This window comes from Papilio xuthus, unplaced genomic scaffold (assembly GCF_000836235.2).
Source record: "Papilio xuthus unplaced genomic scaffold, Pxut_1.1 DF826949.1, whole genome shotgun sequence".
Taxonomy (NCBI): domain Eukaryota; kingdom Metazoa; phylum Arthropoda; class Insecta; order Lepidoptera; family Papilionidae; genus Papilio; species Papilio xuthus.
The window spans coordinates 1,647,619-1,674,581 of record NW_013531700.1 but is presented as its reverse complement, the minus strand read 5'-3'; the positions used below and the strand labels follow the sequence as shown (position 1 = coordinate 1,674,581).

General features: G+C 33.8%; 1 protein-coding gene across 3 annotated transcripts; it reads left to right on the top strand.

The window, feature by feature from the left end:
* The first annotated feature begins 1,578 nt into the window (after positions 1–1,578).
* On the top strand, positions 1,579–26,740 carry LOC106120675 (uncharacterized). Of its 3 annotated transcripts, none has more exons than XM_013316043.1 (2): positions 1,579–1,697; positions 26,253–26,740. In XM_013316043.1, the coding sequence occupies exon 2, from the start codon at positions 26,277–26,279 to the stop codon at positions 26,697–26,699; it is 423 nt and encodes a 140-aa protein (XP_013171497.1). In that variant the 5' UTR covers positions 1,579–1,697; positions 26,253–26,276; the 3' UTR covers positions 26,700–26,740. The 3 variants fall into 3 exon arrangements, with proteins under 3 accessions (XP_013171497.1, XP_013171498.1, XP_013171495.1); XM_013316044.1 differs by lacking the exon at positions 1,579–1,697 and adding an exon at positions 6,097–6,169; XM_013316041.1 differs by lacking the exon at positions 1,579–1,697 and adding an exon at positions 7,480–7,601.
* Positions 26,741–26,963: the final 223 nt, after the last annotated feature.

The following is a 26,963-nucleotide window of genomic DNA, read 5'->3' as shown; positions in this document are numbered from 1 at the left end:
TGTCATGTTATCAGGACTGTAGAATGTGGGGTTCTGGACGGCCATTGTCCAGACAAATCACGCACTGATGACCGCGAAAATTTTGTTTTATTACAATTCTTGTGAGTGATATTAAAAATCTTATGTGAAAGATATTGTCAGATTGTAAAGCTAGAATTGTGAGAAATGTGAAAAAATGTGAGTGCAAAATTTAAATTAATAAGTTTTTAATTATAAAAAATAAACAGACATCAGTTTTCTATCAATGTTACTAATCAACTAAAATTAAACTTTTACGGAAACTTGGCTTTCGCCAGAGATATCTTCTAACAAACAACAATCCATACATCAAAACATTCGGATGAAGTAAGTGTGTCATAAGGAAAGGATGGGAAGTGGAAGTGGACTTTCAGGATGAGAGGATGAAAGGGAAAATATTTTCTTTCTGTGCATCCTCTCCTCCGTCGATCAAAGGTAGGCAAACGCATATGCAATTGCGTATGTCTATGGACATCGGTCACTTGGCTATTTCAGCGATTTCAGGTGACTGCTCGCTTGTTTGCCACCTTATGATATAAAAACAAAATGTCCTATAAAAGTATGCTAACAAGAAGTGATCATGTCACTATAAATATTTAGAATTGCCTACAATATAAACATATTTGTTTTTATTAACTGAATAATTCAGAAACACTTCATATTTCTCACCCTATTTCAATTAGACGATAAGTTAGAGTGCGCTTGACGAACTCTAAGTGGCTAAGATCTTTGTGTACGCAAAGACATTTCATGTTGACAGATTATATAGCAGTTGACAAACTGGTGATTCAGCTAAGGGATATTGGTTGTGGATAAAAAACAATGCAAAGTTAAAAAAAAAACCCTATACCGCAATAATCTCGTATATATTAGAAATTAGCTGTCGCCCGCGACTCCGTCCGCGTGGATATATAAAAAAACTTAATTCGTGTAGCCTATATGTTCTTTCAGACTATGTTCTATACGTATTCCAAATTTAATTGAGATCCGTTCAGCTGTTCTAGAGATATCTTCAAACACCCATCTAACCATCCACATCACATCCATTTAAACATTCGCATTTATATTAGTAAGTTAAATAAAAACAGCTCTTCAACGCATAAATTCGAAAAAAAATTGAATAAATAGTATCCTTTGTCCGTCTCCTGGCTATAAACTACCTCCTCACCAATTTTTAGCCATATCGGTAAAGCCGTTCTTGAGTTATAAATAGTGTAACTAACACCACTATCTTTTATATATATAGATTAATTTAGTTTATTATATAACATTAAATATTTTTTTCTTTTTTGAATATGATATTAATATTTAAATTTATTTCTATAATTTATACTAGTTTCCTATTTTAAAAAAAGTGTAATAGTTGGTTTTCAATTGATTCATTTTTCTTTTTAAACGTTCAAGGAAGTATTAAAAACTATAATATATTTTAGTTGGCAGTACTAAATACTTTATTCTTAAAATGATTTTTCTAACCTTATTACCAATAAGGTTGTAAGTTCTACCGTGTGAGCACATCCAAATCAGCTACATATCGCTCGCGCATGCGTCAGTGTTGGCGCGAACGTAGCGCGCGCTCCATGCGCACGTCAGATTTGCCGCGCTTTTTACGTTCCGAAATACGATAATTACGAAAAATACGCCGCCATTTTTTTTAAATTAAAATCAACTATATTTTGGTAAGTAAGTTTTTTTATATTGTATTTATTAAAAATAGATATTTTTTTATTCTTCTGTTGAAATGAAATAGTTAAGCGTTTGAGTTTATATAACAATATAGTTATTTAAAACAGTTTTATTTTATAACATCGAATTCTTTTGCTGTAAACGGAAACATAAAGTTTATTATGTTTGATAAAGAGTTACATTTCACTTATAACGTGCGATTTTGAATGCCATTTTCCCACATATTGTACTGCATCGATGAAGCGTGCAAATGTAATTTCTCTATCGTTTAGATAAAAGAAAAATGGAAAGTATTCTTATATAGTAATTTCTTAATTAAGTACTAATAAAACTAGCAAAAAGGTAGGCAATTCTTTTATCCTAATACCTACTAGTATTATAAATACGATTGTTTTGATGAATAGATGTTTGTTAGAAGATATTTCCAGCTCAACGGATCATGATGGAATTTGGTATAGATGTAGAACATAGTCTGGAAAAACATAGCCTACTAATTAAGTTTTGTTTTTTAATTCCGCGCTAACGGAATCAGGGGTGACAACTATTACAATAAAAAAATAATTTATTTAACGTTGAATTTAAATAATTCTTCAAAGTTTTTATGAAGAATTTCAACAAAGGAATACGTTGAATTTTTTCAGGACAAGGTGCTTAAGAGTTATTTCGTAGCATTTCATGACTCTTGTATTATCCCATCCATCCATACATTCGCATAATAAATATTAGTAAGAGGAAGAAATGCAATGAAGCAACATCAATGAATTTGAACAATCATAAATTTCTTAGAAAACATTTTACCCACGTGATCCCATCTCGGTATACTTCTAAGCGGGTTCATTGACCTCTAAGTTCGGGACTGTCACGTGGAATCCCGCAGCGGGTTTATGTTATAACACTCTTACGTAACATCTGTATTCTTTGATAACAACTTGATAACTGAGCCCGTTAAATAAACTACGTCTTAACATATGACAGGGATATAGATTAAAAATGAATAGCGGAAGGATTTTAAGGAAGAAGTCAAACAGAAAATCTAATCATTTTAGCTATCCTTATCTTTTTATCTGGTCATCAGTTTTAGGTTGAAGTAGAATATTCTCCTTTATTTTATTAACATTTTAATGCTATTTGTCGCGTATTTAAGAAAGATATGACAAAAAAATTAAACACTAACAATCGTCACATCACTAGCAAATATCATCTTGGTTGTTACAATGCAAAATATGATTTATTGCATAAATTATATCTCATAGATAAATTTTCACTTAGTTGATAGCAAAAAGGGAATGCAATATTCGCGGGAAGTATCAGACCTCGGTTTAGATTAAATTTCATGTAAAAACTAGTGCTGTGACTTCGCACGCATTCCGGTCTCACTGCGGTAATGATTTTCTAAGGACTAGTTTCTGTCCTTTGCAGGAATAGGGTTGGTCGATGTTTGATATCGATTCGATTTTTTAAATTGTTTCGTTGCTACGAAATGGCTTTATATTCGATATTCAAATTTAAATTTTACTTATTTTTAAAACATTCTATTTTTGAATATTAGAAATAATAATTTGTTTGATTTTGTTTGTGTGTTGGTACTTTAATTTTTTTGTTTTAAATTGGTATCTTATTATTATTAAATATAGCTTAGTTTGTATAATTTAATAATACAATTAAAAAAAACCATAGAATTATCGTGTTAAATTTTATAGTGAAATAAACATTCAGTATTCATAATATCGTAAGTACGTGTCGTTTTGAAAAAACGTGACTTAATCGCACGAAAAATACTAAAAGGCATAATAATAAAAGTAGCCACAAAAATGAGTAACTAAACAACAAATTAGTCAATAATATAAATTGGCTTATTCAAGTATTTAGGTACTAAGGTAACATAAACTTGAAGATTAAGATTAAAATCACTTAGATCGTCTATAAAACGCGTTCAAAGAACATGTCTTTTAGCACCTATTGTATTGGCTCGTGACAATCGGTTGTTTTGACTGTCAACTCATAATATCCTCTCAATGGCTATTATTCAATCGGAATGCAAACGACTTCGTGTAATTGTCTCATTATGTTTCTAAATACATATCATATAACATTAATGTTTAGTTATATACTACTGTTTTCTGTTACCCTGGTACTCAGATTCTATGAACCGTTGGAAAAAACTTCATAAAAACGTGTATAACGCACAAATTGATTTTTAAAATTTACTTTAGTTAATCGAGTTAAACATTTTGTTATACAATTTGTGGTCATATCCCATGAAAATGATAATTGGAATGATTCCGTTCTTTTCGAAGAGTTGAATGCCCTATATTGCACCTTTTTTTTCAGAGGGGACTGCTTTATGCATACTCCGTGCCCCGGGGGGTGTCACGGTAGTTATGTGGGATTCTCTTCCAGATGGGAAGCATACCCACTAAACCCCTCTGTTCCTCCTACACAGGATGGCGAGGTCACGGGCACGCTTTCGCGTTCGTCCGCAACCCCGCTTGCTTCAGCTGCCGAGGCACCCTATATTGCACCTACCGTGATTTTCTGTGACCAAAATCTCCGTTTAAACCATCGCGTTATCTTTTTTTGTCAACCATGAAAAAAGGGCTATGTTTTATGCAGAAATATTGATATCAGAAACCCACGATAAGTATAAAAAGAGTACAGCTCAATTATTAACTACAACTAGTTAATAATTGAGCTGTACTCTTTTTACAAGTAACGTAGAATCCCATTGACCGTACCAATTCTTATTTATCGTAGTATTATAGTGTAAACATGACTTGCATATACCAATGAAATCGAAACTTAGTACCAAGCCACTGCATTACCAAACATTGCTTATAAAAACTACAAGTATTATAAAAGTTGTAAGCTTTTTGCCGTAAATCGAAAGTGAAACCAAATAAAACGGAAAAGAGTGTAAGGAATGCGGGCATCATTTAACGAGTTATTTAACTATTAAACTAATGTTTTTATAAGCGGTTTGTAATGAGTTAAAAGGCGTTAAATACGATAGAAGGATTGTTATCGGAAACTTGATAAAACTGTTTGTAGGCAGGTGATTAGTGTCAAAGGATTTTTCAATTGACCTGTTAAGTGGTCTTCTGTAATTTGTTAAAGATTGTGAACTTCTGTAGTTAGGTGTCTTATATATGCGAAGCATTTTTCAATTATTTTTATAATATATAAAAAAAGAAGTATAAGGGAGTTCAACCGTAGTAACATTAATAGGAACTTAATGTACATTATAGCAAAAAAATGTCTCAAAGGTCGGCAACGGATCTGCGGTTCCTCTGGTATTGCTCCATGGGCGTCGATGAACACCTCGGTGTTCCCGCTGCTCGTTTGCCCCCTTCTTTATATCATAAGATGGCAACCAAGCGAGCGGCCACCTGAAATCGCTGAAATAGCGAAGTGACCGTTGCCCATAGACATACGCAATTGCATATGTTGCTTACCTTTAATCGTCGGAGGAGAGGATGCACGGAAAGAAAATATTTTCCCTTCCCATGCACTTCCACTTCCCATCCTTTCCTTATAAGAAAAAGGGTGGGAAGGGAAAAAGGACTAAATTAGGCCTCCGGGACGCACACTCATCAGACGAAACTTCTTCTTCGTCTTCTGTGGTCGTGGTATTTCACCGGGTGTGCCGGGCCAATTCGTGCGAAGGGCTCTAACACTGTTAAATATTATTCTTCCCTTCCCTTATAAAAAAAACAAAATGTACATTTTATTCACAGGACAGTCATGAGAATAATTAATCTTCCTTTTCCGATGTTTAAGAAAATAAAGCTTTATTTATAACTCTGGCAACAATTTAGCTTTATCTCAGTACAAACAAACATATTGACGTTCGAGCAAAAATGTTTACGGAATGAACGTTTTTCGCACGATATGCTCCGGAATATTTCAGTAACGCATTGTTTGTGCAGTTGCAGCGTGGGACCGGCTCACTGAAGGTCGTTGAAAATGCAAGACTTGGTAATTAAAGATCCGTACCAATTATACTAATATCTGGTACGTCTGGTATCTATTAAAATAATCATCAATGTGCTGAATAACGGTTTCGTTTGTACTAATGCACAAAATATACTAGATTACTAAATATTAGCTCCTAAAGTAACATCAAATTAATGTATACTTACTTCGACTCTGATAAATTAACAAATAAATAAAAAATTGAAAATATCATAAATAAAAACAAGATATATTTTAGAAATCAGTAACTTTTAAATGCAGTATTAATTGTAATAGTTATAGCCCTCGAATTTATTTCCGTACCAAAACTCTTAGCCGTACCAGAAGTGAAAATAGGTATATGACCAACACTGGTCAAGCGATATTTACTGAGGCGCGTCCTTGCCCATTGTTAGTATGCAGATTGCCTAGATCTTTGTGCGCGGAATTATCGATAACGTGTAGTAATTCACTGCAAACTTGGCCTTGTTTATTTCATAGACAACACACCATTGTAAGTATTTTTATATATTTTATACCTTAAAATTGAGATAAGAATCTGATTTAGAAAGTTGAATTCTCTTCTTAAAAATGAAAGTAATTGTTATTCAAAAAGCGAATTTAACTTTTCCTTAAAGGCAACAATTTGCGGTCTCTCTAGTGTTGCGGATACCCAAATTTCTCGTTTAAATAAAATACGTATTATTAACCACGATTGCAATACGTTGGTTTAGTTTAAACTTTACAAAATCTTAGTAATATTATAAATGCGAAAGTTTAGATCGATTTAGAAGGATTTCGCTGAATGGCGTCGATGTAGAACATAGTCTGGAAGAACACATGAGTAAATAATTTTTTTATAACTCCGCGCGGACAGCATCGCGCGCGACATCTAGTATTGTGATAAAATAACAAAATTACTAATCCATTAAACATTCGTAATAATATTTTGTATATATTTCATTTGAATTAGACATGTTTATAATAATTAAAGTAATTTATAACCGTTTAATGTATACATATCGTAAAGTAAACAATATGAGACGATTGTTATCAACACTTACGACTAAAATAGTTCAAAGGTCAAACAGGCAAATAATCTAGATATAGAAAACAGAATTGTACTTAATAATAGTGCATTAAAGATTAAAAAAAGTTTTTATGTAAATTCAACCATAGATAAAATTAGTCTATCCAAAGACAAAGAAATTGATTTTATACGCAGGCGCGAGACTCGCGCATGCGTACTACGAGAACTCGGCAACCATATTTATTAGAAATTGTAGGATATGGATAAATTAATCAAAAAAATTTCTAAATTAATCATTGACAATTTCATCATCATCTTGTCCCTTTTCTACCTACAGTGTGTACTACTCTTACATTTTGTCTAAGTTTATTTCTTAATGTAGTGCTTAAGTCTAATGCATATCTTTTATCATACAATCCATCCATACTTTCTTTCGTCTTACTTTTGTAACTTTCAAATTGTTAAGAAAAGAGGATCATACGAAAAATAATCGAATCTTTTATATTTTTTTAGATTTAAAATGTTATTTTTAGATAAAATGTGTATGATACACGAAACGTCGTTACGATCCAATTGAAAAGATTTTTTTTTTACTTTTTTTTCAATTTTAAATCCAAAAAGAAGTGCGTTCATTTGTTGAGTTACTTTTGAAACCTGCAATTCCTTACCCTTTTAGTCTTTGCTTTAAAAACTATAAATAAAATTATATTTATGGTGTTCCTAGTATAATGCTACCGTGATTTCGAAACAGCTGCACTTTATTGATTTTCTATCTGTCTCGCTCGCACAACGTCAGTCTTTCCGCTGTCATTTGCCAGTTGACAATGATGCTAACGTAAAAACATTTAGTTTTGTTTACACCAGTTTGATATTGTTATTTTATTGTGTTTGTGGCACGAGTTATAACATACTGATGGTGAGTGTTACTAAATTACATTTCTGTTTGAAATTGATAAGGTTGCTATGTCGACAATATTGTTTCGAAATACTACCGCTGTTTACAATGTTGTAAGTGATTTCCAGGCAGAATCCTTTGTAATAAGTTTCCTTGTTTTCCATTATTTTTTTGGATACGTAGCTTCTAATATAACCGTGGGTTTATACAACCAAAACCTCCGTTTAAAAACATGCTATCTTTTGTCAAAGATGACAGGACGATATGTTTCATGCAGAGATTTTGTTTTGGTTGGTTTTATTTTATTGTCCATTTCCAGACCTTGGAAACAATTATTTCTGTACATAGGTACAGAAAATAGTTCAAAGGCATAACCTTAAACTTCGTATTAAGGTCGATACACTATATATAGGTACATTTGTTTATTCTCAAGCTGCGAAACAACTACATAGGCAGGTGTATTATAATTATGGAATTGCGTAAGACATAGGAACGAAGTTATTTAGAAAGTGGTGTCATTGAACTTGAATATCGGTTGCCCAAACGTGTGGCATAGATCTAAATCTATGGCAGGTGGATTCGGAAATCTATCACCTGTCTAACCTTCGATTGTTAAATCTGCCTACTTACTTATGCGACCCTGGTACTTTTGTGAAAGCTTTGCTTGAACCTTGAAATATTTAGCCTTGGAAGAAACACCCTCTTTGATTTCCTGTATCGAATTTACACATTTTCGATACTAAAGGATTTTTTGGTAAAGGTTGATTCTTGACAGGTGAAATACAACAATCACAATGAAGACCAGGGTTTAGTGGAAGTTATGCCGCGTTTCGTCTGATGAGTGTGCGAGCCGGAGACGGGTAGGAAGGGGAAATCTTTTTGTGCGTTCTCTCCTCTGTCGAATAAAGATAGGCAAATGTGGATGACTGTGGGCAGCGGTCACTTCTCTACTTAGGTGATTTTATGTGCCGCCTTATACTTTAACAAAAAACTTTTATAGATTTGAATTGGAACTAGTCCATCTCGTAAGACCACGAAGACCTCTGTTTAGTAAATGCATAGATATGGTTCTCGAGTTTGTCAACCCTGGCCTTGTAACGGCACGTGTAAGATGCATTATCTGAAGGTCATTGTCCGATTAGGGGGAGCAGCATCTAACTTGCACACACTTCTGTGATACCACTATCCCCCACTCTCCCCTGTAGGGTAAACATCCGGGCCCGTGCGTGGAACAATACTCCCTGGCTGATAAATTTATGGTCTGTTATACTTCTGACGTATAATCACGTGTGACCTATATTGTCTCAGAGATGACATGTTTGAAGAAGATTATACTTTTTTTATAAAGTAAATGAACTTTAAGTTATAAGTGACTCACGTGTTTCTTTTTTGGAAGGGTGTTTTTACCTATTCAGCTGTCTATGGGCTAAACCCATGGATTTAAAAGTCAAAATTGTATTCATCTCTTATTAATTTAATACTTGATTTAAACAATTGCCATTTTAAGAACCCAATAATATTGTTTTTCATTGCCCATTTTATTTGTCGTATGTTTTTAATAATTAGGCCTTTATACTAGTGCATGATGCTTAAAAATCCTTTTATCCTAAGTACATTGTGTGGAGGTGCTCTTACGTGACATACGTATAACCCCCTCGTGTGGGCAGGTCACGACACGCTCATCGCATATTCTTGTCTCGCATCTTACATGTGTAGTGTGTACTCTACCTTATAGTCTGCCGATTGACATTTCCTTTGACCTATTGTTTGTTAAATTGTTATAATGTCGATGGAATTCTGGTTACAATAACATAGTAACTGTCGCAAGCATTAAATAGTTACTAAGGGATTGCCTTAATGTAGATTCAGTTTGATAAATACACTGATTGCCGCATAGTTAATTAATTGGCCAATAAGTTAGCCTTTACTCTAGTAAACCTTTAGTATAGATTTTAGTATCTTATGTGTTCTTCCAGACTATGTCTTAAATGTATGTCAAATTTTACCAAGATTCATTGATCCGTTCCATCCATCCATATAGACTTTCGCATTTAACAAAATTGTTACTGGATTTAATAAATTACATGCTTTTGCGTGCACTCAAATAGCATTCTGTTCCAACTATTGTACGTAATATGAGCGACAATATTCATAATATAAACACATGTGTGATAAAACTGATTCAAAATTTCGCTCCCCTGTGTAAACCAACCCCAAAGTCAGGCATAAAATCAATACAACGAGCACGCGCACGCGCACCGTTAGAAGATCGATATTGTCTTTAGTTCGCCCCCCGATGTACATCTGCTCTCACTTTCACTAAAGGGCCCGTTTATTATTACATCAGTTTAACTGCAGTTTATACTATGCCAGTTAAATGTTTAGCTTTTGGTAGAAACGTATTTTGAAAATAATATTTATTATAGACGAAGTTCCATACGTTGTTGTTATACTAAAAGTAAAATAATGTCGGACATCTGGAAAAAATAATATTAAATATGTGCTAGCAAAAAGTTTCGCTTACAGTGGGTTTCTGAGATCAAAATTCCCGTTTAAAACATATTAAATTATCTCTGTTTTGTCAAATATAATGACAGGGATGTTTTATACAGAGATATTATATTTACCTTAGAAACCTGTTGACCCGATTAAGACTGGAACGAATAAGTTGAAAACTTAAGTTACATTTTGTGAATACAATGTATATTTTTTTAAATAAGTCACGTCCTGATGTCCACTTAAGGTAGACGTTGATTTAGATTTATTTATGACGCACTTTACGTATTGTAGACAATAAAATCTATTTTCTTTAGTAATTTTTGTGACAAGCGTAAATTAAAATGTAAGTAAGTAAACAAAAAATTTGAGGAAGTATTTCTTATCCAATCTATTTTAGTTTAGAGGGGTGAGTGCGTACGTTAGGGGATGGGGATGTTTGTTTAAGTCGGATGCGGAGCGAGATTTAGTTTCCTGCTTTCGTATTTATGTTTTTGGAATTGAATTAAAAACAAACTTTGGTAACGTTTGAGAATTATTTCGAATAGAGATTAATTTGCGTCATAATTTATCTTTATCTTGTTTTCTTTAATGTTTTTTTATTTTAATTCTTTTAATATGTTATGGCATCTGACAAAATTTTACATATTATTAAATTGTATTGTCTGTATGTAATACAGAAAAAAAATCATATCTACATACGATGCGTTTCCGTAGCTGATAATGAAAACCTTATTTAATTTTTTTATCTGTCTGTCCGTCCTCAAGACCGCGTTTGTTCCGGGTAATCTCCGGAACGGTTGGTCCGATTTTGACGTGACTTGGACAAGAAGGTACGTGAAGCAAACGGACATATGATAGGCTATTTTTTCTGCGCAGAGGATGTAGGGCCCTAGAAATATATAACGGAAATAAATCAAATAAATATTGAATCTTCATATCCATAAAATATAGGAAATTGAAAGTTTACGACAGTAAACCAATTTAAGCTCCAACCGGGACATGGTAAAGCGATGTCACTACATCCGGTACTCGCAATCACTTTATGGGAGTTGCGCACGCGCATTGCTCATATTAAATTGATGATATGAGTTTTGACTGCCGTGACACATATCGTTGTCTCTGTTTTTATCAAAGAAAATGAAAGAGATGTCAATATAAATTATACATCCGAATGTGATTGAAGTCGAAGCCTAAACAATGTTGATGTGACAGCTTTTAAGGACTTTAAAAGAGCTTTTTGATGTACTTAAAGGGCGATCGTGGAGTGGAATTTTATTAAGATGTTTGTAATCGTTCAATTAACTTTAGGTTAAGTTAAAGTTGATTTCCACTGCTGATAATTTATTCTATAAATATATAATTTGTTTAGACAGTGGTAGCTCACGGTTATATTTGATTTATAATATAACTAGCGCCCGCTCCGTCAGCGTGGATTTTGAATAATCGTAATTAATAGCCTATGTGTTCCAGACTATGTTCTATATGTATGTCAAATTAAATCGAGATACGTTCTTCCCTCATGGAAATACCTACAAACAAACATCCATCCATCTAAACCGCATTTATAATATTAAGACTATCTATTGCCCGCGACTTCATTCGCGCAGAATAAGAAAGAAGGATGAAATAGTTATATATACTATATTTTATTTGACGCTATGTTCTACGAGATGTGTTTTAACTATTGTAGAATTATCTAGCAGTGCTCGTACATATTTCCGAGATCATAGTTAATCTTAAGTTTTTTTCCAGCCAATGTTCTATAAATATATAAATTTCATCCAGATCTATGAAGCCGTTCTGATGATACTAATAAATATCCATCCATCTAAACATTCGCATTTATAATATTAGTAAGATAGTAAAATACTTTAGTTAGCAATGACACACTTGGCCAATGTCTCAAGTGGCATTAAATATTTTATATACATTTTATGTGAATAGAACGGTCAGTACATAACTCTAGTTGATTGGCAACCTTCACTAAGCTATTAGTTATACGTATTTATTGCAATATTATGAGAAATTCGTGTCTGTATAGTGTTATTAATATACTATTAAGAATTAGTTAATAGATAAATATCATTTGAACTTATTAGGGTTGCGTACCTCGAAAGGAAAAATACGGAACCCTTATAGGATCACTTTGTTGTTGTGGCTGTCTGTAAAGACCCTTTTTTACTATAAATACTATTGATTTTAGTTGTAGTAATAAAATATTCAATAGTAAAAGAATTATATGGAATTTTTAGTCAAGCTTTTAATATGCGTTTTAATTTTTTTTTTTTACATTTTACATAAAATAAATTTGTTATCATCTATAGATTTTGAAAGAGATATTACTTCAAAAAGATCTGTTTAAACACAACCATCTAGATATTGTTTAGTGAAGCTAGTGTTTTAACCCTTTGACGGCCGGTGTTGTTATAAGAGACGACAAACGAGGTTCAGGTTAAGCGCCATCTGCGATCGGCCACCTCAAGCCCGGTGAAGCTGTAAATGCCTCTTCAAGGCAAACAGTGACTCAGTCACCAAAAAAAGAAAAAAAATAATTCAGACGTCAATGAGGTTATAAAAGATTATAAAAGGATTGACATATGTTTAAGCTACGATATTATTGAAATTGTCTGAGTTTTTTTTATGTTTAATGAATACTCGATGACTAACTCTTTTCTAATCTATAACAGTCTGTAAGCAAAATGTTTCCTCGATTGCCTCTTGAGACTTCTAAGTAGGGCTGTGAATTATGGGGTAGTGTGTATCCCACGAGATCGTTAATGAATCGTAAATATTGAATAAAACGAGATGCTAACACTTATAAGTCTACTAGCTGTTGCCCACGACTTCTTCTGTACGGATTTAAAAAAAAATCCTTAGGATCCTATGCGTTCTTCCAGACTATGTTCTAGATCTATGCCAAGATCAGATAGATCCATGAAGCCGTGCAGGAGATGTCTTCTAAGAAACATCCATTTATACATTTAAGCTTTCACATTTATAATATCAGTAAGATTATTAACATGATTTGAACTAACCAGTAAAACAAATAGCTATGGCATCCTATTAAGTACGCTTTTTTACGATTAAAATGCCTTTAATTTGAAATAATACGTAAATTAACTTTTAATACGCAAATTTACTTTTGATAATGTACATCTAACTTATTTTTATTGTTTTGTTTTCTCTTAATCAATAATTACAAACAGAACCTTGACCCACGTGTGGCATAGTCCAGGGGCATTGACAGTTTAGGGCATAGTCCGTCACACGCGGCCGCTTCCGTAATGACACAGCAACGGCACAAGTACGCTGTCTCCGTAATGACACGCCAATATGCACAGCTTTGCACGTCTTCGTTATTATGTGAATTCCGTCATTGTGAAATCTGACTAGATGTAACAAATTGTCACGAAATTGAAGTGTCAATGTATATTCTGAAATCCTTATTATTCGTTGATTAACATCAATTTTACGATGGTTATTTAAAATGTCAAACTATCCTGACTAATTTAGCAAGATAAGTAGTTCACTATATGACAAGTTAATTTCGATAATTTCGATATTAGAATGTCTCGTTCAGTTATCAATTTTTCATCAGTCAGATTATAAACTGTTCAGGTTCATAATATGTCGGTGACATTCAGTAACGATACGGCAATGGGTGCACTTTGCACAAATACAGTCTCCGTAATGACTTCCCTCTTTCCGCTGTTATTTTCTACTCGGAAAAATAATATGTGGACAATGGAAAAATCTTGCAAATTATTGTGCATATTAATATGCTGTCAAGTTGGCTGCACTGATTGCTTTTATACGCTAAGTTGAATACACCTAATGTTATGTTGTCCTGGTACTTTAACTATCTTGGTGGTAGAAATTATCTTGAAAATCGTTAAAAAAATCACTTTTTACATTATTTTATATAATATATATATAAGTGAGGTGTGCCAGGGCTTTGCCAAATGCAAATTCTCTGAAAAAAAAAACTTTACACGTAATTCTATGATTCTATCTTTTTGTTTATGACCATTAAATAAATTATTATTTTTCTTTTTGTCATGAGAACACTAGTATTTTATAGCAAGATATTTTAGAACAGTGCCAAATTGAAATGAGGTATAGAAGCATTCCTTATTTAAAATACTGTGGACTTAGCAAGAATATTAACGTTTTCCAAAAAAATATATTAAAATTTGTGCAGCGTAAGTGGCGTAGAGGACACCAAAAATCATACTAATTTTGAAATAATTAACGATGACAATACGGCGTTTGTGACAAACATTCGTGCTAGACCCACTGATCTATAAGTTAAGAAGGTCATTGACGTTTAGTTCAAGTTCACGGCACACATCAGTGAAGGTATTTACGTATGAACAACGTATATATTGGAATTTCTCTGTCATGCAATACAAACATTTTAACAAATACGCGAATTTTAATTCAACATTATTCTTACATAGTAATAAAATTGGAGTGTCTGTATGTAAAATTGAAAAAAAAAGTATAATTTTGTCTGCCTATATGTCAGCAAGGTAGCTTTTGTCCCAGGTAATTTTCGGGATAGCTGGATGGATTTCGATGGAACTTGGATATATCATAGGCTTTCTTGGGTATATCATAGGCTCCGAGAGGGAGCTGCCTCGGCAGCTGGCGCAGACGGGGCTGCGGACGAGAGCGAAAGCGTGCCCGTGGCCCCGTCCCGATGCGTTGTAGGAACAGAGAGGTTTAGTGGGTATGCCTCCGCTATGGAGGAGAATCCCACATAACTACCGCGTCCCCCCCGAGGCGCGGAGTATGCATAAAGCATTTCTCTCTGGAAAAAAAAATATCAGGCTATTTTTTTAATTCTGTGGAGACGATGTCGCGCAGTACTAAACTAAATTGTACATTGTAGTGATCTTTTTGTAATTTCTTATTGTTTTTATCCCATCAAGGAATTCTCAAACTCATTTAATATCTTATAGTAAAAAAAGATATTAAATAATGCGTGTAGATTTGTAAAAGTATTGATGGAATCACCACAGCCAATTACAGAGGCACGCGTGCCGCGAGTGTCGATTTCTTTGTGTCTGCCGGTCCTTGTGGAATGCGTGCGTGATATGATTAGCTGTAGCGTAGGGACGGTCAAGTAATTTCCGTTGCAAGCCAATGTTCATTATGGTAGTACTTGATGTTATTAAATATATGTGGTCAGAGTTATAGCGGCGAGCGGATTCTAAAATTTTTATAGTAAATTCTATCTTTAGGAAATTTCATTATGTATTAATAAACTATACGTAATATTTAAAATTAATTCTATATTGTTGTAGTATGAAAAATATTTACTTAGTTTTGAATTTATTTCGTATTTCTTTTATTTTATTGTACAATGTTTTTAAAAATTGTGCAACACCATAAATAAGTTTTGTGTCTTTACGGAGGTATTTTATATCACGTTTCTGAGACATAAGGTTGAAACATAATAAATTGAAAAGGATCCGTGATTATAAAGCTTTCTTTTTTATCTATAAAATGATAGTTCATATGTTTTGCCATAATACGTCAATTAGTTCACTTAAGCTGTACTATTTATTTATTAAAAAGGTACACCAATTGCATATAACAGACAATAAAAACAGAACAATATACAGATTACAAGCGTACTTAATTTATTTCTGTTGTAATTAGTAACACACGTAATTAATTTCTATAGTTGTACGCCCGCTAACACTGTGGCCCCACCTCAAAGGGCTGGATTATCCGCGCATCATTTGCAGTCAGCTACTGCTATTACCCATTCGTCTCTGAGTCGCGATGTTATTTTCTATAAACGCTGTCATTTTTTTCTTCACGCTGTAATTTGTTATAGTTTTTCATTTACACTGACAGCGTGAAGATTTATGTTCATACGTGAGGTGTTTTGTTTAGATAAAAGATTATTTTGCTTCTCGTGTTTTGTTTATAAAGTTGATTTTATTATTTGTTCCTTTTATGTTTTGTTCATAGACTCAGGAACGCAATTATTTCTAATATGATTGCATTTTAATATCGTTTAAGAAAGGTAGTGTAATGAAATTTAGTTTTGTAGTTATATTTCAAATCCATTTATTTACCAATCACTATTATACATAGACAGGCTATAAACTTTATTATTTTGTGCCTATTTGATCATCGCCATTTTGGTGCTGACTGTTGCAGTTGATAGAGTTGTTGAGGATTCGACGTATAATAGAGATAGAATTAACTGACAGAAACTATAACAGGCGGGTGTAAATCGGAACAAAGCAAAAGCTGTCATTTCCATGCAACGGCCTATCCGTTTATAGAGAAGAGTGTTTAGAATTAAAGCTGTACAAACAAAGGAAAATCTACTAAATCGCTACGTAAGAGCGAGTTAATATAAAAATTGCCGTATCAAAATTTAAAGGCACCCAAATTTTGTCGGGTTACTTTCTATATTCGATGTTTTTAGTAAATTGAAACATCCTCTTTGGTGCTGTCGCGGGTTCGATTCCAAGTTAACGCTCGAATAGTCGCGAACAATCACCGGCAGGATACACGCCGGGCATTATGTGAAACAATGGACTTGCTATTTGATACATTCTTTGTTGTTTTCTAACTGCTTTGTGGAACTACGCTCGAAATTACCATTTACTCTAAGTGATAGAACATTGATTTTTTTATATCCCGGGGTCAATGAACTTTCATCATCAACTAATACGTCCTCACTAAAGTGCTCGGAGCCTTCTCTAAGTTAGGAGTGACTAGGCCTTAGTCAATCACGCTGACCCAGTGCGGGTAGACTCTACACATGTCTTTGAATTTCTTCTTAGATATGTGAAGGTTGCATCACGATTTACTTCACCGTAAGAACTTCGGATAAATGTACATATGTCAATAGAAAATTGAAAAACATTGGTACATGGCGAGATTTGAACCCAGGACTTGCAGAATACAAGTCAAGTGCCAACAACTATTTATATATTTTTTATAATGTATAAATTACTGTTATAAGTAATTGTTTATTTAAATTAAAATGATTTATCAAGCAGAAAATCTATATTTAGTTGTTTCTCTAACTTACTCAGTTTGTTGTTATCCAATTTTTTGAACTTAATTGTTAAATATTTAACAGTCAAGTTCATTGACCTTTTCAACTTTGCTGTTAAAGTTGTAATTCAATAACATATGACAATCCACAATGCGGTATTGTGTAGCATCCTGCCAATTGTTTTATACAATGCCGCGGAACCGAACTGAAGACTGGATACTTCACGCACTGTGCCACTGGTGACATCTGATATTACAACGTCCAACCTGTTGAAAACATTGCCTTGTGTCTTTTCACTTCTAGTCTTATCGTCTTTCGCTCTACAAAATCTACGGTGAATTTTAAGTATTACAAAACTAGCTTTCGCCCGCAATTCCGTCTGCGGGGAATTAAAAAAAAGTTAATTAGTAGCCTATGTGTTCTTCCAGACTATATTCTATGCCCAATTTCAGCGAGATTAATGCAGCCGTACTGGAGAACCTTCAAACAAACATCCAATCATTCGCATTTATTATATTAGAGTAAGTATTTAGTAGAACTAAAACTCTGTACGAGTACTTTACCTAAGTATGTTAATGTGATAAATTAGCTCAAGCAAATCGATGCAATTATTTTTGGCGTCGAGTGGATCTACAGATTTTATTTCTTATATTTCCTCTGTATCTTTTACTAAATTACTATAATATTCAACCTGAATAAAATATATTATCTGTAATGTTAAAGTGGTGCTTACGTGTGGTGACAGACTAGGAAGACATTACGTAAAGCCTGTCACACACGATAGGTCGAATGCAATAAAACTTGGTTGCCACTAATACGCGTGAGATAACGCGGAAGCGTGCGGTCGGGTGCGAACAAGCCGCAGAAAGCGTTTCCATTGACGAAACTATTGTATAAAACATATAGTTATCCCTCTCACTCTAATTGAAAAATAGAGAAACGATATGTTTTATTCATGTGTTTCGCCAGTGCTAACTCTGTATAAGCGTTGCTATGGTAATGTTTGTGGTCGATCTGATGTTTGTAACTATACGTAATGATAACACTTTTATCTCCGCAATAGATTTGTGGATGAGTGCGATTTATTAAATTGATACTTGATTGTGCAAGATTTTTCAAAGAAAATTTAATTTGGAAATGTAAGCGTACTCGTCTGTAATAAAGAATTCTCTTACTCTACGGAGTTAACTAGTTTTTTTTTTATTTCTATTCGTCTTGTACGATGTGCAATTGGAACTGAGTGTGACCGACAGGGATATGAATTCCTCGAAATGGATGCAATTTGAACAATTTGACCGGTGAACGAAATGACGGGAGTGTTGAACCTTGATATATTACTGACCGAATCAATTCAAGGAAATGACAAATATTTTGATTAATATGAACGCATCAACAACAGTGGTTATTCTATTATTACACAGTTAGCTTCGACTTCCAACTGCTATCCAAAAAGATGGCAGTTTTTTGACAGTGATAGGGGTGTGCCTAAAAGTTTAAGGGTTACCAATGAACAAGATTTTTCCTAACAACTTCCGAAAGTTGTCCATGTTGCAATTCCAAGCAATTGCCTTGAGTTCTCGTACTAATTTCTTACTATTTAAATCGATACATCAAACATATTAGTAAATTAAATTACGTCACAAGATGCGTGATATTTTTATGGAACTTCCAAATTATGAAAATGGCAACCTTAAACTATGTAACTAATATCGGTCAAAATATTATACTGTCAAGATGACATTGTTTATTGTCCGCGTAGTTGTCAGCTGCAGTAAGATCCGTGCAATAAGGTCCGTGTATGTCAGACCTATGTGCTTTTTATAAAGTGCAATCTGTCACATTACGAGACGCGGGAAATAGGGGCCGGCAAAAAACAATGTGCGACAGATTACACGGAAATCGCGGCGTATGTAAATTGAGTTGGCTTCCGAGAGGGACACGCACAGACAGACATGCGGGTGGTAATTCACGCGGCCCGTTTGTGTGACCGATGATTAAGTGATACAAGTAAATTGTGGAACAATTTATCTGTTAGCCGTTTGTTAGAAAACACTTTAGCTGTTGGTTAAGTTTCCGTGTCTTTCTTGGAACAATTAGAGATGAGGGAAAAGTATCAAAATTAATCAATTAAAGTTTAAATACCAAAGTTTAGTAAAAAGTAAAGAACATGTTAGCCTAAATAGCGGTTTTCACCGTAATCTTGATAATTCAATAACTGTATGCAGAATTTATTATAATTTTAGGACTTTTAATACCAAGAAGTCATTATTTTCGACAATTTTAATATATTTAATGTCAAAATTGTTATTTCTTTAAGTTTTATTTATAAGCTTTAAAATATATTTGTTATAATTTGGTTTGTTTGCGTTCTTTTAAATATTCAAAATAAACATTTTACATTTGTTCGTCGTTTGGATAACTCTGAAAATATATTTCCAAAGATGGAAACTATTTGGAGAATCGCCGGGTGTCCATTGCGCTAAATCTAGAAGAGTTTCGAAGAACCCCTCCTCCCGCTTCTTTCAAACCCCGCCCTCGCCAGCGCTAATACGAATCTATTTTCATTATACCCCTGCAGAGTTATGTTTTAAAGTTTGCGCTTTATTTTTGTTACAGTGATTTTGAAAAACGATCCATCTCTAATACTATACTTAACGTTATTGATTCAAAAAAGTTTTATTAAATTAACCATTTGAATAATTCCGAATTATTTTGGAATTTACTGTATTGCTTTCATGTATTTAACAAGTCATCCGCGACTTCGTCAACGCAGGATTAAGGAAGTTGCTAGTAGTTGTAGAAAAAGTTCCCGGTAAAGTCCTGTCCAAATCGGTCCAACAGTTCGGGAACAAACGCGACCTTGCAGACAAACAGAGAGACAAAAAAAATGATAATTTGGATTTTGCGTTTTTAATAATGCAAATATTTTTTCGATCACAGACACTGCAATTTTATTACATGTACAGATTATAAATATATTTGTTCACTTGTTAAAAATCATTTTATCAAATATAAGTCACTATCTGTCACCCGCAGTGCGTCCGCACTGAATTTAATAAAACAATGAGTAGCCTATGTGTTCTTCCAGACTATGTTTTACATCTGTGCCTAATTTCATCAAGATCCGTTAAGCAATTCCCGAGATATTCTCAAACAAACATCCATCCATCCATCTAAACATTCGCATTTATTACTAAGTTTGATATTAACCTAATAATTTTCTATTTTAATAGCATCCAAACTTAACAAACGTCTGCTCCCAAGTAACTGTACTGTAGTAAGAATTGACACTGGAAAATACATATCAACTAAATTTCTCAGATGAAATATGAACTGGTGTTGAAAAAAACTTAATTACAGTTATCGTAACAACTAGAGTAAGACGTATGTCATACATAACTGTATTAACTAGGGTTGCCAACTTAATAAACAAAACACAAACTAAATATCAGTGATGAAAAAGGAAATTAAGACTTGTTCAAGTAACTTGACAATCCTTGACTTCTTGGTGTTTTGACTAAGCACCTCTGACTCGTAAACATAGATATCAAAACCGAAGCCCACATCTTATAATACTAATATTATAAATGTAAATGTATGGATGTATGGAATGGATGTTTATTAGAAGATATCTCCAAAACGGCTTCATGGATCTTGATGAAATTTGCTATAGATATAGAACATAATCCGGAAGAACACACAGGCTACTAATTAAGTTTTTTTCTAATACCACGCGGACGGAGCTGCGCCAGTATTTTGTGTAATAAAGTAGTGAATTAGGAAATGACTATCTGATTTCGCTAAAATAGCGAATTGACTACCCATACACATCTGCTACAAGTTAAAAGGTTGCAAAGACGTTGACTACCTTTAAAACACATAAAAGAAAACGTACACCTCGCCTGGTAATAAATACACATTGTTGCATCCTTTACTTATAAGAAAAACACAGATGGGGGGAAGAGATCAAGAATTAGGGCTCCGACAGACACTCGCCAAACGCGGAATTACTTCCACTTTACGCATGTATTCTGTCTGGTTATGGTATTGCAGCACATATGCGGCAGCCCTACTTACCACTGTTGTATAACTGTTGCATCAGTAACTCACGACACGTAGATGACGCCATTTTGAATTTGATCGATGTTTGACAAAAAATGTTTGAATTCAGTAGATCGTGATTCTAGTCGCTTATGGTACATTTTTTATCGTCATTTGCTTGTTACATAAATTCTTGTCTCTAACAGCTTTTTGATGAACAGGTCAGTTATTTTAAAGAGAGAGAGATGTGTTCTTCCAGACTATGATCTATACGTATTCCAAATTTCATCGAGATCCTTTCAACCGCTGTGGAGATATCTTCAAACGAACATCCATCCATCCATCCATCTAAACATTCGCATTTATAATTTTAGCCGTTTAGTTGCTGCAACCATTAGTATATTTTTTACAATGTTTAAGATTTTTATTTGGAACATTGTCTGTCCTGAGAATATCCCAACTTCCGACCGTGTTACGTCCCCGGTGGGATGTGACGTACCAGGATTCGGATGCACTTGTCGGCTTCTGTGCGGAAGCGGTTCGTTGTGGCGGCCATTTTGCATCCGTGACCGTGAGGAGGCGCGTGCGCGCGCGCATCAATTGGAACCAACTACCGCGCCCTTGTTCGAATTTAGAACGCTCCCGCGCAGTTTGTCGCCTTTCCGTGTGACATTGTCGGTGGCTTTGATTTAAAACGCCATTTCAACTGCAATAAATACGTAATTTTATGGTGCTTCCTGAGTACTGGAAATTGAAAATTATAAGCTTTCAGGTAACCATACATGTACCGATGTAATCGAGAAGAAAAAGTGCTTGTTCGTTTGAATGTGCGAAAATTATGTTTGCTTTTGAAATCTCAATATGATGTTATATTGCTACGAACATAAGAAGGTCAGCAAATAGGAATAACATTGAATCTATTTACGCTTAAATTATACGTAAAATATAAAACCGTGGAACACGATTAGTATGATTTTATCTAGTTTCAGCCATACACGTAGTCATATTTAAATTTTCTTTGAAAGCGAAAGATCAAAAAAAACAATCTCAAAAAAAAAACAAAATGGCGTTCATTGTGATGTTTCTGTTTCGCGCGCTTTATACGGACGTTAAGATTAAAAGTAAACGGAAGAAATAGTTATAAAGTTTATTTTGTGGATAATCTGTTAAAAGTTTTAACTTCATTTAAGAATGTAAGGAAGTAAAAATATTATAAAAAGGCAACTTAATCTTTTCAATAAATAATTGCGAAATGCCAGCTTAATTGCTTAATATTTTCTATTATGTTTTACATCTTTGCCAAATTTCAGCAAGATCCGTTTGGCCGTTCCGGAGTTAGCTTCAGACAAACATCCATCCATCTAAACCAGTCTTTCCCAAAGTGGGCGATGCAGGTCTTAAGTTGCGGGTTATAGTAAAAGTTTTGTTTAGAATTCTCCGTTAATATACATATATAGGTCACAATAATTCATTAATTTAATTTGAAGTTATAGTGGTTTTTAAATATGTGAAAATATGGGGGCGCTTAAAATATTTATTCTCAAAGTGAGCAGTAGACAAAATAAGTTTGGGAACCACTGATCTAAACATTCAAATTTATAATATTAGTAAAACTAGAAATTAACATCAAATAACCTTTAATTAACGAACCCTTTGTATAAACGTTTAACATTGACATTTAAAACATTAAGTAATGTCACATTCTTTTCGATGTCAAGTTTAATCACACTCAGGTCAATATTTGTGTCAAGTTCACAGTAATGTAAGACCCCACAGCTTTGTAACTTTAAATGGTGTCCCATTTATTTGATTTATTTGATTGGTGGGTCTAAATAATTTATTAACATAGTTTGGTACCCATTTTAAAGTTAAACTTCGTAATGACTTTGGTTAAAAGGAAGAGAAATATTCGTAAAAGTAATAATATAAAGGCCTTATCCACCTCAAAGTCCGGCAACGCATCTGCGGTTCCTCTGGTATTGCTGATGTCCATGGGCGTCGTTGAACACTTTGGTGTTCCCGCTGCTCGTTTGCCCCCTTCTGTTATAAAAAAAAAATAACAATATCTAAGTGAACAAAAATTCAAGACGTAAAAATAGATAGTTCTTAAAATCGTATAACGTAGGTTTCTGAGATCAAATTTCCCGTAACAAAACTAGTTATCTCCGTTTTGTCAAAGATAAAATGACAAGGATAACGATATGTTTTATACAGAGGTTTTGAACTCAGTAACCAATGGATTGTATTGTTTTTTAAATGCGTAAGTTTGGATGGATGTTTGTTTGAAGGTATCTCCGGAAAGGCTGTACGGATATTGCTGAAATTTTCAGTCGGACGGAGTCGCAGGCGACAGCTAGTACTTTAATATAGTTTGTAAGTTAATAATAATATAAGTTTTCTACGTAAATACTTCATCGTAAAATTACATACGTTTCCATACAAACTTGAATGTCATTGAACAATAAAATTGGCCCCTAATGTGATTGTAACGTATTGCATAGCCATTCGTCAACATCTAGATATAGACTAGAATCTAGGTCACAACCATTGTCGTTCCTGACGAACTGTTTTGCATATTTAATTGGCTAACGACTTAATTTGACCTAAATACAGGGTGTTATAGTCTTGATTAGAGTAACTTCTCTCAAATAACACTCCAAAGTATTTCGACGCTTTAATTGTATACGAAAATTCTATAAAACAAAACAAAATCGTTCAAAAACATGGTTTACCGTGAGTTTCCGAGACTAAAATCCCCGTTTAAAATATATTATCATCTCTGTTTTTGTCAATCATAATGATAAGGATGACGATATGTTTTATAAAGAGATTTTGGTATCAGAAACTCACTGTTATTCTTGTTTATGGCTGAAACCGAAATAAAAAATTATAGGAAATATTTAAACAAACATTAATCACTGATTATTACACTGACTTTATTATGTTATATGTTTTATTAGTGATCGCCCGCGACTCCATCCGTGCGGAATTAAAAAAAAAACAATTAGTACCCTCTGTGTTCTTCCAGGCTATGTTCTATACGTATGCTAAATTTCATAGTGGTCCGTATAGCCTTTCTGGAGATACCTCCAAATAAACATCCATACATCTAAACATTCGCATTTATAATATTAGTAAGATGTGATTTTATTAACTCTACAGTATATTGATTTTTAATAGAAAAATAAAGTTATCTACAATTTACTATATTAAAGTTAACTGCATTTTTCTCACGACATGACACAATGGTAAAAACAATGGTAGTGCATTGTGTAAAGTGTTACGAATGCATTCCTTGTTACCACTAATGTTGCAGAACAGTGGTGGACTGTGGATTGTGGTGGTCCACTATTAAGTAACGGTGACCACTTCGACCCACCTTCGACGCTTAATACACGCTAAATGCTCTGTTAACAACATGACATGAACTGATATGTTTTAGTGCGAAACAAATTACAGAATGCATTTCGTTATTTCTTTTTTTTTGATGGCACGCTCGACCGCTCCCTCAGGAAACTCGGCTAGGGCCGTTACTTCGTTATTATTACCGGATTGGAACCTTTTTCATTTCTGTGAGCTCCTTATTTTTCGCGAATTGCGCGCTTTCGTTACAAAGTCAAGTGTCAGAATGATTAGTGAAGGGACATAAACGTCGACATTTTAGGAAGGCTAGTGTTGCGCCAGTACACCGGCACAGTGTCGGATTTTCTTCCTAACAATATAGACATATAATTCTTTTTATCATCATTTCTTACTAATATCATAAATGTGAATTTTTAGATGGATGGATGGATGTTTGTTTGAAAGTATATGCAGAACAGCTTAATAGATTGCGATGAAAATAGTCTGGAAGAACACATAGGCTTTTAATTATGTTATTTTAAGTTCCGCGCGGATGAAGTCGCGTGCGACAGCTAGTTCTCTATATTTCTTAGCTAACGGCTATAAGCAAGAACATGCGGTGCGTTAATACCAGACAGTGTGTCGTCACCTTAAGTTTATAATGTAAACTGTGAACAGATTAAGGCATCACACGACCACTCATCGCTACGAGATGTTACGCAGCGTTTTATGTTTATCGGAAGTTTATACGGAATAAATATGGTTTTAATGTCGCGCTTTGATATTTTAAAAGCGGTTTATCTAAAGGTTTTGTTTTTAAACTTAAAAAGAAAGGAATGGATTAGGAAACCTTACAACCAGCCTATTAGTTACCTATTCCACTTGACAGACAAATAACTAGTGTGGTAGAGAATATCTTATATATAGAAGAAAGTCGTGTTAGTTACGCTATTTATAACTCAAGAACGGCTTTACCGATATGTTTGAAAATTGGCGAGGAGGTAGTTTAGAGACAGGAGACGGACATAGGATACTATTTGTATTTCGAATTTATGCCTTGAAAAGCTGCTTTTTATTTAACTTACTAATATTATAAATGCGAATGTTTAGATGGATGTGATGTGGATCCATCCGATCGGTGTTTGAAGCTATCTCTAGAACGGCGAGTTATCTTTCTGGTTAAAATCTAATCTTAAAAAGTTATGTGACAGTCTTCATGCATAAATTATTTACCAGATCACACTTCAAAGTTCAACGTAACTACAACTTAACTTCTCCATCATCACTTAATGCAAACAAATATGTCTTTACTGGGTAGAAGTCGAACGATCTTGTTTGTCAACAACCGAATCTTAAAGCAACGTTTAGCAATGTTTGGCAAACATTGGACAAATGGTCCATTTTTTTTTAATATTAGCAGATTTTTTTGTAAATTTACTAATATTTCTTTTACCATTCCAACTAAGCTCTATGCTTGTGCTAGGATATGGTTTACGACAATAGTCGAATGGCGGGATTCGGACACCCGACCTCGTGATCGGAAATCCGTACCCTTAACCATTAGGCTATTGACGCCATTGAAGTGACAAATGAGACAATCTTGCAAAGGATCATTGTCATCTGATTATTACCATAATATTTTGCAACCTTTGAATGTAATTATTGTCATGATATAATCGTCCCTTACATCATGTGACGACAAATATTGATTTAGAAATGAAGTCTTTAAATTAAATTAATTTCGCAATCTTTGTTCACAGACTACCTCAAATAACCAAAGAGCCATGCATCGAATATCTCCCGACAATCCAGTGAGACGACGTCTCTTTCCAAACGACGATATAACAGATGAAGCAAAAAACGACAACTTCGCAAACATGCTACAAGAATCAGCCGCTAGAGAGAAACTGGAAAAAATGCACAAATGGAACTTTGATTTTGAAAATGAAATGCCTCTACAAGGCACTTATGAATGGTACCCGTGTACCGGTTCACGTGATTGGATAGGAATTGATGCGACCAAATTTGAAACCGATGACGTCATCAAGGCAACCGAAGATACCTTCTTGCAGATGAAGTTCGAAAACGAATTAACACCGAAGAGCGACAAGGACGACAATATTCCACTGCTAAGGAAGAGGAGGATGGAAGATCTGGAGAAATTGTTAGGAGACAGACGGGCTAAGCGCAAAATTAGCTTCGATTAGACCTTAAATGGGAACAAAAAAATCGTAAAACAATTTATTAATTAACAAAAAAAAACTGTCTCCTTATTAGAATTCATAGCATTTTATATACTAGTGTCCAGGTACACTATAATTCTAGTAAAAAGTACTAAAATAAACATAAAAAAATCAATCGATTTGAAAAGGGAATAAAATGAAACAGGAATAAAAATTAATTTCTTATCATGACTATTAAAGTGCCATGATTTAATTAAATCAATGTAAAAAATATCTAATTTAAGCTTA